The 11,347-nt window shown below is 37.1% G+C and overlaps 3 protein-coding genes across 3 annotated transcripts in view; all 3 read left to right on the forward strand.

Annotated features, from left to right (window-relative positions):
• Positions 1-1,571, forward strand: part of apoda.1 (apolipoprotein Da, duplicate 1) — a 1,922-nt gene extending 351 nt beyond the window's left edge. The window contains exons 2-4 of the mRNA XM_035671180.1: positions 439-560; positions 674-759; positions 910-1,571. Of these exons, the coding sequence (XP_035527073.1) occupies positions 439-560; positions 674-759; positions 910-1,145 (444 nt within the window). The 3' untranslated portion in view covers positions 1,146-1,571. The remainder of the gene's footprint in view (positions 1-438; positions 561-673; positions 760-909) is intronic.
• An 882-nt stretch (positions 1,572-2,453) lies between these two features.
• On the forward strand, positions 2,454-8,302 carry LOC118335112 (COP9 signalosome complex subunit 9). The gene is made up of 3 exons (XM_035671313.1): positions 2,454-2,694; positions 3,887-3,959; positions 7,663-8,302. The coding sequence occupies exons 1-3, from the start codon at positions 2,599-2,601 to the stop codon at positions 7,698-7,700; spliced, it is 207 nt and encodes a 68-aa protein (XP_035527206.1). The 5' UTR covers positions 2,454-2,598; the 3' UTR covers positions 7,701-8,302.
• Positions 8,303-11,045: 2,743 nt separating this feature from the next.
• Positions 11,046-11,347, forward strand: part of and2 (actinodin2) — a 7,800-nt gene continuing 7,498 nt past the window's right edge. The window contains exon 1 of the mRNA XM_035670385.1: positions 11,046-11,084. Within this exon, the coding sequence (XP_035526278.1) occupies positions 11,046-11,084 (39 nt within the window). The remainder of the gene's footprint in view (positions 11,085-11,347) is intronic.

An 11,347-nucleotide genomic window follows, 5' to 3' on the forward strand; every position in this document is an offset into this window, starting at 1 on the left:
TATAAACATATATAGATAGTATAAAATATGTATATAAGAGAAGTTAGGGTTACATTAATAAACACATAAAATGCCCTTATATCTGCTTATTCCTACATTATAGTGTGTTAAACTATTGCTCATAAATTGGGGGTGTTAAGGTAAAATGTTATTGGATTATTATTACTGATGCATTAATGTTCAAGTAGCATTTTACTGTCTGGGTTAGGGTTAGTACTCTATATACTCTATAACAAATGAACCTGCAAAGCAAAACGCTGTTGAATAAATGTAGTGAAGTGGAGTGTAAAATATGAAATGTAAGTAAATGGACTTTGAGGTTTGACAGGACACCTGCCTTACATTTTACTGAATCCATTAAAGCATGTAGATTTATTCATACCTTCTACTGTGTTCAGAATTGTCTTTGAACTCGTGTGCGTTTTTTTGCCCTTTCAGTTCATGGGGAGATGGTTTGAAATTGCCAAACTGCCGGCCCAGTTTGAGAAGGGACGCTGCATCGAAACCAATTTCACTCTGAAGACGGACAACTCCATTCGAGTGGTCAGCTCTGAAATACTGTGAGTCCTATCTGCAATTTCTTTGTGCAAATTACGGAGTGTGGAGGTAATATTTGCATGGTTTGTATTCCCCTTTAATCCGACATGAAATTTAACCGTCTGGAATAAAATAGAAAAGGAGAGCTGAGGAAAATCGAAGGGACTGGAGTCATAGAGGATCTGAAGAATCCCGCCAAGCTGGGAATAAGTTATTCCTACGGTGAGCGAGACATTTGAGTCATTTTTGGGAATAACTGCCACTGTTGTGTGGTGTTTAGGGAGTTAGTAACTCCTATTAGACTTTTTCCTCCTGTGTCAGATCAAGAAAAACATTGTAGGTGATATTTTTATGTGCTCCTTAACACTACAGTCCTGCCCTACTCCCCTTACTGGATCCTGTCCACTGACTACGTGAACACCGCCCTGGTGTACTCCTGCACAGACGTCCTGAGGCTCTTCCACGTCGACTTCGCCTGGATCCTGGGCCGCACACGAACCCTGCCGGACTCCACCGTCGAGAAAGCCAAGGAGATCTTTGCCAACAACAACATTGATGTCAGCAGGATGATTGCCAGCAGGCAGCAAGGCTGCGACAAAACTCTCTGAGCAGCAACAGAAGAGCAGCACCAGATAGGGCTGTTGTTGGCAGGAGGGAAAAGATGATTCATCCTCTGTTCCAGAAAAATCTTTGACTAATATTTTATTGTGATTGTGAACAGGAGGGTAGACTCAGCTCATTTACTCAGATTGTTTATGTGTGGAACAGAGTTTTCCTTACGTTTAATGAGAATAAATATATATTGTTCATTAAGTAATTGTATGTGAGGGTGTTTTGAGTATAGCAGAAGTGAATGCTAAGTCATAGTTTACACATGTTTTTATTTAACACATCCTCACTGCTTGTAATATTACGAGCTGACAGTTCTGTTCATGTTGTCTTAATGATCAATGTTTGTTGTTTCATGGGCAGTAAACAACAGAAGAATCGTATGATATTAAGTAAATCTGATGTTTATACCACAAACTGGTGACATAAAGCCTCTAATTAGAGTCAATAAAAGTCAATGAAACGTACTTCATGTGATCTTCTGCATCTTTTTAATGAAAACATTCTGTATGAACATCAGTGTGCAGGATTTCTACAGGCCCTGGGAGGCACACATATACTGTATATAGAGTCAGAAACAAAAACTGCTATTTAATGTAATAAAATGGCTGATATTAAGTCTATTCATTTTATATAATACTTTTAAAGTGACAAATTACCCTTAAAGGTAAAGTTTGTCATCAATGTTAAGTTTGTCCCAACTGCAAGACCTATCGGTAGTAGTGTAATGTATGAAACATATATGGGAGTGTCATAATTATATATGACAGACATAAACTTTTAAAACAGCTTTAAAGATATATAAAGCATATGTATATTTGATTTATTGTTTACTTGACAGCATTTTGCAACAGCTCAAATCCTCCTTGGAGAAGGAAAATATAAAAATAAATTATAAAATAAATACATTTTTATTAGCCTCATTGAAAATTAGCAGCTTCAGAACAACGTTAAATATTCATGTGTTTAATATGAAAGATGGCAGGACTTCATCCATTATTTTTATTATATATATATATATTATCTTTTATCTTATTTTAATTCTATTCTTAAGCTTAGGGTTTTTAATTTTAGCTTTTGTATTTTGTATTCTACTGGATACTTGAATTGCCCCTCGCATAAATAAAGTATCTATCTATCCTATTATCTGTCGTTCTTGTCTGTCTGTCTGTCTGTCTGTCTATCGTCTGTCTGTCTGTCTGTCTGTCTATCTATCTGTCTGTCTGTCTGTCTGTCTGTCTGTCTATCTTTATCTATCTATCTATCTCATTCTGACCTCAGCGGAACCTTCGTGAGCTGCACTCGAACTTCACGTCGTCGGACTTATTTTTACCGAGCACCGCGCTGGCTTGGCAGTTGTTTAGCTTCTTTAGCTGATACGTTAAAGCTGATAAATTAAAGCTGATAAATTAATGACAATCTGACGGTAAAATCTCGTGTTTTCGTTCATCAATGCCACTAAAGGATCAATCCAACTCGACCGCCATGAAACCCGCGGTGGATGAGATGTTTCCGGAGGGCGCGGGGCCGTACGTTGATCTGGACGAGGTCAGTTAGCTCGCTGGCTAACCGTCCGTTTAGTTGCTGTAGCAACGTCCGTTATAAAAGATTAGAGCCTCATTAACTTTATTCTGAAAGTCATTAATAATACCATTAATAATACCATTAACTAATCGTTTCCCACCGTGATGTTGTTTTACCACCTGCTTTTCTGACTCTTGGCACCGTTAACTTTATATAATAATAATATGAATAAACTCAGCACTACATTAAAAGAGAATAAAAGTACAAATAAAAACCAGCAATAAAGCAGATAAAATATATTATCGCACTGGAGCAAATTAACAGTTAATAATATGCAAATTAATGATTAAAATACCCATTAGCTAATGTATAAAAAAACCCAATAATACTCGTAAAATACGAGACATTAAGCAGCGTGCTAGAATAAATAAAAGGGATTTTTTAAAAGAGATGTGTTTTAAAAAGTGATTTAAACTCACTTAAGTTAATTAGTAACGTTTATTTAGATACTACTAAGTAGAGCTGCAGAAACATAGCTGAAAAATATGTGATATGATTCACGATTAGTGTGGCAACGATTATTTTTTCATCACAAATTTAATTTCCTATTATAAAATCTATTAAAATGATGTGAAATCGTTTTTATAAGATCTATTGACCAGCTCATCTCTGCAGCACTACAGTAGTTCATTATGCTGGTTTTATGACCTTTTATCAAAACATTGCAGCTCTTGTGATTTGCATATTGCACCTGGTCATCTTGCAATTTCGGTAATATTTTGATTAATTGTGCAGCTCTGCTTATAAGTGAATGTAAGTGAGCGACATACTGGTATTATGTGAACCAACCCAGACAATATGTGGTCACACAATCTTCCTGATATGACATTAGTTCATTTTACAAAGTAGCAGTCCAACAATTCTCAAATATTAATGAGCACCATCATTAAATGAGTAAATAAAGTAAACAAAAATCTGCCTTTCGCATTGAGAAGCTGTCTGCTGATTGGGACGAACACAGGCTGAAGTGGTTGTTCAGAAAATATGGTTTAGCATTTTCTACATTGTAAACCATCACAAATACCGTGCGGATTTATCTTTGAGCTCAGCTGAATTGAATTGTTGACGCGTTTATCCGAACAGATTGTTCGTAACGTGCTGCTGACAGTCTTGAGTTAAGTTTGTGTCTCTGAGCTGCATGTTTGTTCTCCGGCAGGCTGGGGGAAGCACAGGACTGCTGATGGACCTGGCTGCCAATGAAAAGGCCGTTCACTTGGACTTCTTCAATGGTAAAGATAAACATACACCTAGCCACGTCTTACCTTTGCACCTGATTCCCCCGAGATTCTCAGCAGCAAAACTCCAGACATTGTAAACACAGCAGGCCACTTTTTAATAGGGCCGAGTTGTGTATTTACTCATTTCAGTCCATTTTAGCCAAGATTAAGTTAGAATCAGTTTATATGTTTATTTGTACGTAAAATAAAAGTAAAACAATATTTCCACAAGCCAGTTATTTAAAGTATTGTGAGCTAAATGCCCAAAAGACCACACTAACAGTACTAAATAATGGTTAAACACAGCAACATTTGGAGCATCTCCAAGATACACTTCTCTCTGAAATGCTGCCAACTGGGTGCGTATCGAGTATTTCAACAATACCCTTATTTGCCTGGAGATGAAACACCTTATTACTCCAGTTATTGCCTTCATCTGGGAGAGTTAGGGGCCAGAAGTTGCAGAAGTTAATGCTAATGCTGTTGTCACTCATTGCCTTTCTCTGACTTGAAATTCCAGTCACTGCTCTAGTCCAATAAGTAGCAAGGTTGGGTTATTTTAAAGCACCGTTGGATGTTCTGGATACTAGAATTGCTCTGTCAAGTTGTCTTGTTCCGCAAAATTAGTGTTCTTACAAACTTCAGACTCCAGGCTGCTCAGCAGATTGTTATACAATAGAGTCTTTTTAGAGACTTTTCTTTTGGATGGAAAACATTTTTCAGGAAGTCTCAACACTTTTTTTATTGACATTATGAAAGGTGTCAATTAATCTTTTCACCTCTAGGTAGAACCTCACAACACATTTGTGCTGTAATGATCCTCTAAAAGGATTTCACAGATCAATCCCTCTCCAACCAATGAATTCTGCACAACCTTTAAATGTTTAATCACTGCAACTTTTCTGCAGCTTTCCTTTGCAAAACATCCTCACGCTCACCTCCTTTGTTTCTTGTTGTGAAGACAGATGCAGACGTGAACAGTTCACATTTATCTTGGGCCTTTTTGGTAACTTGGAACTGCAATTTCATTCTCACTGGAACAAGTTGTTTTTCATTTTTAATTAATTATTTTAAACAAATCTAAACTTTCTTTGGAATTTTCACTTTCTCCTTCAAATTAATTGCAATAAAATGCCTAAAAACACTGCAACGTGCATTGTAACATCTTAGAAAAGCTGCTGTGAAATGAAATCAGCCGTTTCAGGCCGCAAACAAGCTGATGAAATCCAGAAGGGACTGACAGTAGATGTATCAGTGCAAATTAATTTTCCTACTCAGATAATCTGAAGTGAAGTGAGGAGGATTCAGTCCTCTTCAAATAGGAAATTGTCAGTCAGGGCAGATTGAATCGATTAACACATGATGTTACTTTACCCCTGGGCGTCAGAGTGCTGCTGGTTCCACAGCAGGAAATCTCTTTACTGGCCCCAAAACATTCCTCGTGCGCCCGCCCCCCCTTTTTACAAACTGTGTTTTATAATGTAGTGTGATCTTTGTCCCGAGGCGCAGCAACATCAAACGGCCGTGACTTCTCGCCATATGCGACACAGAGACTTGACAGCGGGAGCTCTGTGGATGTGCTTTGTACGAGGCTCATTTAGGCTGGAAGGCTTTATTCCCTCCCGATAGAGATGTGTACCACTTAACTGTCTCTAGGCTTATTGAATGCAGCTCTCAATCCCCCTGGCCTACATTTTAAAGGGATTTTAATGTGCGTTCATTTAAACAATCAGTGACACACTGGCTCAATTCTTTCACAGCAATAAAAGTGAAACTGCAGTGACAGAGCGTGCTAATTTATTTCACACCGCTCGAGAACATTCAGGCTACAGCGGATCTGTGGAAAATGAACTTCAGCGTGTTTTAATTGTTTAGGTCTAATGTTTTACAAAGCCTTTACTTACCAGGCTGAAATTAAACTTTAAATAACACATGCATTAATCTCTTTGGATGTCCACGTACTTCTGTGAACCTTTTGATCTGGTGGTTGGGTCCCTTTGCTTCCAATTAAAGGAAATCTAAATGCTACAATGCATGCAAGGATATTTTAGACAATAGGGCGCTTCCACTGTTTCAGCAGGACAACTAGACACAAAGTCATGTACATAAAGAATTTGTTTTCTGAGTTTGGCGTGGAAGAACTTGACAGGTCCGAGCTAATAGAGGCTAAAATATTAAAAACATAGATCCTGATATTGGTACCCATCTCCTAAATAACGCTGTTAGAGCAGCAGTTAGAACAGGACAGAAGGAATTTTGTCACCTGAGCGTACCTGTCTTTCATTGTAGGTAATGTGTTTTGTTATTCGTGAAGGCTTTAATTACATCCATCATGTTGTTTTTCTGTCGTGTTGCTGTCTGATTTCTATGTTCTGTGTGTTTGATGACTCCTTTTTAAACAGCAGTCTGTGCACGAGGAGGACTGCATAACAAACTCTTGTGTGCAGTCTGCACACAGTGTACTGTATGTAGGCTGAATACAGACAATAGTAAGTGAGCAAGAAGAATAGAACACTATTTAAAGTTTAACAATGTAGGACGATCACTCAAAATGTCTTTTCACTGAACCTTCAGCAACAGACTATTTACGTACATATGTTTTAGGTTTAGGTTCTGTGTGTGTGTGTGTGATTATATTATATACTTACATTGTAAATATCTGAGTTCTACAAGAGTTCAAGAGATTTGCTACAAAGAAAACAAGTAAGTGAAGTGAAGTGAAGTGAAGGTTGTTTCTGCCTTTTATTGGATCAAACAGTTAATTGAAAAAAGGGCAGATTAATTGATAATAAAAATAATCAAGAGTGGCAGAAAAACACACTGCAACTAAGTTCATCTGTCTATTATTTCCTTGATGAATTCATTTGTTTTGCCTAAAAATAAAGCAGAAAATAGTGAAAAATGCTGGTTCTCACAGATCAAAGTGATAATTTAAGATACAGATGTTCCTTTATTGATCCACGTGGGAGAAATTCAAGTTTGACACAGCAACAGTGTAAAAATACAATAAAGAATAAAAATACTAATAAAGATATAATAGAAAATATAAAAACTATAATGAAAATATTTACACTATATGCAGTATGCAGTAAGGAATAAGGCGTGCAACTATATTTTAAACAGTGTATAACTGACCGTACACAATGTAGAGAATCTGATGACAGTTAAAAAGATACTCGGTTCACTATCGTTCATGTTGAAGATAAACATCAAATTCTCTCATTTGTGCAGCTGGAACCAGCAAATATTTGGCAGGTTGCCAATTCATTTTCATATCTAAACAGGCAGTGTCAATGAACCGCTGCACACAAACTGACACATATATCCCCCGATAAAGCAGCTTTATAGGAGGTATTATCTAATATACTGAATGTTTTAACATTCACTAAAGAAAATGAAAGCTTATTTTCCTTTAAGCTACCTGCAGAACCAAGAGGATGTGGCACATGTTCTCATGCATGTTCATACAGTTCTCCTGCTGACCTCTGACCCCACAAACTATCAGACCCACAGGAAAGGTACTCAGCAGCCTCCTCAGCTATTGCATTCCCAGATCCTTTTACTTTTATCACCCTGCACCCCTCCAACCTCCGCTGCTTTATGAGAAAGTGTCTGGCTTGCAGAAACCTTTCTGAAATGCAGCCAGAGTTTCATTGTCCAGCTGTTATGTGACTTTGGTGTAATTGTTTGTTTGTTTTTTGTTTTCCTTCCACAGATTTTGAGGATTTGTTTGATGATGATGACATCCAGTGACGTGAGAAGTCTTCGGAGTAATGATGGATGATATTCACATCAGTCTGCACCTTTTTTTTGTCTCCTTCTTTTTTTGTTTTTTGGTGGAAAAGCAAACCAACCATTTACTGTCTAATGACATACAATTTCCTTTCATAGTTGTCCTAGTTTCAGGCTGTTTAAAACATCCGTAAAAAAGTCTTCACAGGCTCCAGATGTTGGGAAATTCTTAAGATCCCAAGGATTCCTTTATATACGGTATGTTAGAATTATGAGCCTGCATCGCGCTCGCGTCTTCGACTGCTTCTAAACTGGATTGCAGGTTTCAGTGTGCTGGAAAACACCTGTTAGGAGCGTAATTATACATATGATGGGCAGAGGCTTCATATGCTGTCGCCCTTGAACATGCTGCAGGTGGCATATGATAAATGATGGTCTGCTGAAATGTCTTGAATTGTTTGTATGACAGTGTGCGATACCCACATACGTTCTGTGTGTTTTATATCTGCAGTGAGTCAAGTTATGTCATGAATTTGTACATATGTGTACAGTTACACGTCCACAGTTTTTGTGATTGATTCTATGTGACAAAAAATCAATAAATAGTGTTTTGTAGATAGGAAGCAGGAAGTGTGTGTGATTTATTTCCCTTTTAATAATATTTGTTGTTCATAGAGCAATTTCCTAGATGATAGATCTGAAACTATTAGTTGATAATATTGATAATTGACTGACAGATTAAATTAATCTACACCTGCTTTGATAATCGATTAGTAAAAATACCAAACAATACTCAAATGTGAAGATCTTATCTGTGCAGTGTGTGACCACTGATCGTTGGGTTGTTGGGCAAAGAAAGACATCTGAAGACGTAACAGCATTTAAGCATTTCTTAATATTTGCTGACATTTAAATGACCAAACAAACGGATTAATCAAGACAATAAATGTTAATAAGAGTTTAAATAATAATGAAAATAATTCAACTTTATCGAAAGTTCCAGAAAATGTATTGTTTTCTTTACATGGTCAAAAATAGCCTTTGAACCTGGCACATCAACATAAAGGAAAATATCTTAATATTGTGATATTTATTTTATCCATACAGCCTTTACCAAGTAGTTACTATAAGCTTACTGAATTGTCCTTTAATGGCTAAATCTTACAACTACGGGATGTACTGCAGTTTATTGCAGGAAAATAAAGTGCAGAATGTAACAGAGGATCAGCCAGCGGTCAGAGCGAGTGTGATCAACTCCAATACTGCAACCTAATATACAAAATAAGATGTGGTAAGTGTTGGAGAAGAGCTTTATGAACACAAAAACCAATACTCACCTCGAATATGAAAGAGCCAGGACAGCTTTTGCAAGAGTTCTGCAGCTATCAGCCTACAGATAAACAGCACGCAGACTGCTGTGTGTCAAACAAATCAAACAAAAAAAAGCCGCCTTCAAAAATGTTGTGTACAGAATATAAGAAACCGGCGTAGTTTCTGCACTGCGACATATAGCGTTTTTCATTCTCAGGCTGTCAGGAAACGTAGATTGTATCGTTTCTGAAACCTAAGAATTTACTGTATAATGAGAGACTGCCTCAATATCAGCAACAATGAGAATGCTGATCTGAAGGTCAATAATATTTCCAGTTTGGGAAACAGCATATTGGAGTTTTATTACTATTCAGCACAAGTTGGAGACTGATAAGAGGACTTCTGAAGAGCACAAAATGCAAACGGCAGGTTTTTAACAGCTCGCCTGAACAGAATCAGCAAAACAGAGAATTGTGCCGTCAGCACAGAAATGTCCAACATTTGTGTACAAGACAATGGTATTAATTACACTCACAAACCAGCAGTACACACAAAGTACTATCTAATTGGAATTTGCAAAATGAACCACAGGCCTCAAGGATCGGGACCAATTAACAAAACTGTCTGTGATAGCAGGAAATGATCAACTTTATTAAAATGCTTTTGAAAGTCACACAGACACAGATGCTTTATCCAGAATACCAAATTCTTAGAGACTAGACAAGATTAGGCTACAATTTATTTTAAACGCTAGCGGCTCTGTGAGGCTGTACTTGGTGCTATGCATGCTAACATGCTCACTATCTTACTTTAGCATGTTAGCATGCTATTAACTATTTAGCAAAACACAGAGGGTACAGTTGAGCCTGATGGAAATGCCCTTTATTTTGTTGTTTATATCTTTACATAGATAGAATATAGATATAAAATTTCATTAGAATTTATCCCCAATAGAAGAAAGCAAATTTCATGTCAATACAAACAAGGGTTGATATTTCACTTTGAACCACTAATGTCAAACTCATGGTGGCGACAGAGTTAAAGTCCGAGGATAACAAGAGTCATCGGGATTCATCATCTGGGGACCACGAATGTCTGCACAGAATTTCATGGCAATCTATCCAAAAGTTGTTGACATGTGGAGCAAAGTGTCGCACCAACCAACATTGGCATCCATAGAGCACTGCCATGATACTCCTGCAAAGAAACATTATCTGTCTCCTATTCTGACAGTTTAGTCAATGTTAGTGAACTTAATTATTACAAACCAGAGATATACTGTAGGTCTTCAGGCTGTGAACACTGGTTTATTGACAACGAATGTAAAATCTCAAATCTGGACATGTTTTGGACCATTTAAAGCTTTATTTGACGTAATCCTGAAAATGAGTTACTGTCACAACCTTTTGGCATTTTCTTGCATTGAAAATACTAATAATTTATGTTTTAAAGTTCTTTTTTCCTTTCCTGTCTAACTTGACGACTACTTTTAATGATTAATAGTCACAGACTGATCTGTTGCTGATTTATTTGTATGTGATGTGAAACCTGAACTGAAATTTAAGTGCTAACATAAAAGCATTTGACAGGCATCGTCATTTTTACAAGGGTCTGTGTTTTTAATGAGCTTTTCTTTCACAAGTAGCATGAGACGCTTTAAGGGGTTCTTAGCCCAGTTTTTTTGTTAAACTGTCTTGAATTTTCCATACACAGAATGAGACAGACATCTCTCCTGACGGCTGTTCTGCTTTAAGCTGAAGAAGACAACCATTTGTCTCCTTCTGTGACAGCCCCGGTTATTCTGAAATGTGTAAATTGCAGGGATCATAGCCAAGGCTGAGTCATCATTGGTCATGCAAGAGGGACACAATCCCAGGGGACACACTGTATGACTGCAGAAAACCAGCATTTAGGAACTGAGTGGAAGATGATGCTTGAGGCAAAATAATTTGATTTAATTTTTGTTTTTAATGTAATTAAGATAATAGGAATCAAAATATGTTAAGATCTAACGGTAGCTGAAGCTGCTTTGCCATATTGTTTGCTACTTCATTGATGCAGAGGCCCAGGGAGTACTCCTGCAGTTACCAGGAGGTATGGTCAAATACTGTGAAGTACCTAAACTAAAAAAAAGAATTTCTAATAAAAACATATATGCACATAAGTACACACAAGTCAGCCGTAGCAGGAACAGGGGTTACTGTTAAGTGAGAAACATAGTTAGCAAGAGGTCTACACAGTTAGCTAGTAAGGTTTGATGTAAAGCTTAAAATAATGACTAAACAGTGCAAATGGTAGCTAGAAGTAATAGAATATAATAAATATTTGAAATGTATAGGTATATATATATATATATA

This window comes from Morone saxatilis, unplaced genomic scaffold, assembly GCF_004916995.1.
Source record: "Morone saxatilis isolate NCDOM2014 unplaced genomic scaffold, NCSU_SB_2.0 Contig23, whole genome shotgun sequence".
Lineage (NCBI taxonomy): Eukaryota > Metazoa > Chordata > Actinopteri > Moronidae > Morone > Morone saxatilis.

Bases quoted from the DNA above. Each gene is read 5' to 3' on its own strand.
- LOC118335112 (XM_035671313.1), top strand. From the start codon at position 2,599: ATGCCACTAAAGGATCAATCCAACTCGACCGCCATGAAACCCGCGGTG. The intron at 2,695-3,886 runs GTCAGTTAGCTC...GTTCTCCGGCAG, and splicing joins CGTACGTTGATCTGGACGAG to GCTGGGGGAAGCACAGGACT. The intron at 3,960-7,662 runs GTAAAGATAAAC...TTCCTTCCACAG, and splicing joins TCACTTGGACTTCTTCAATG to ATTTTGAGGATTTGTTTGAT.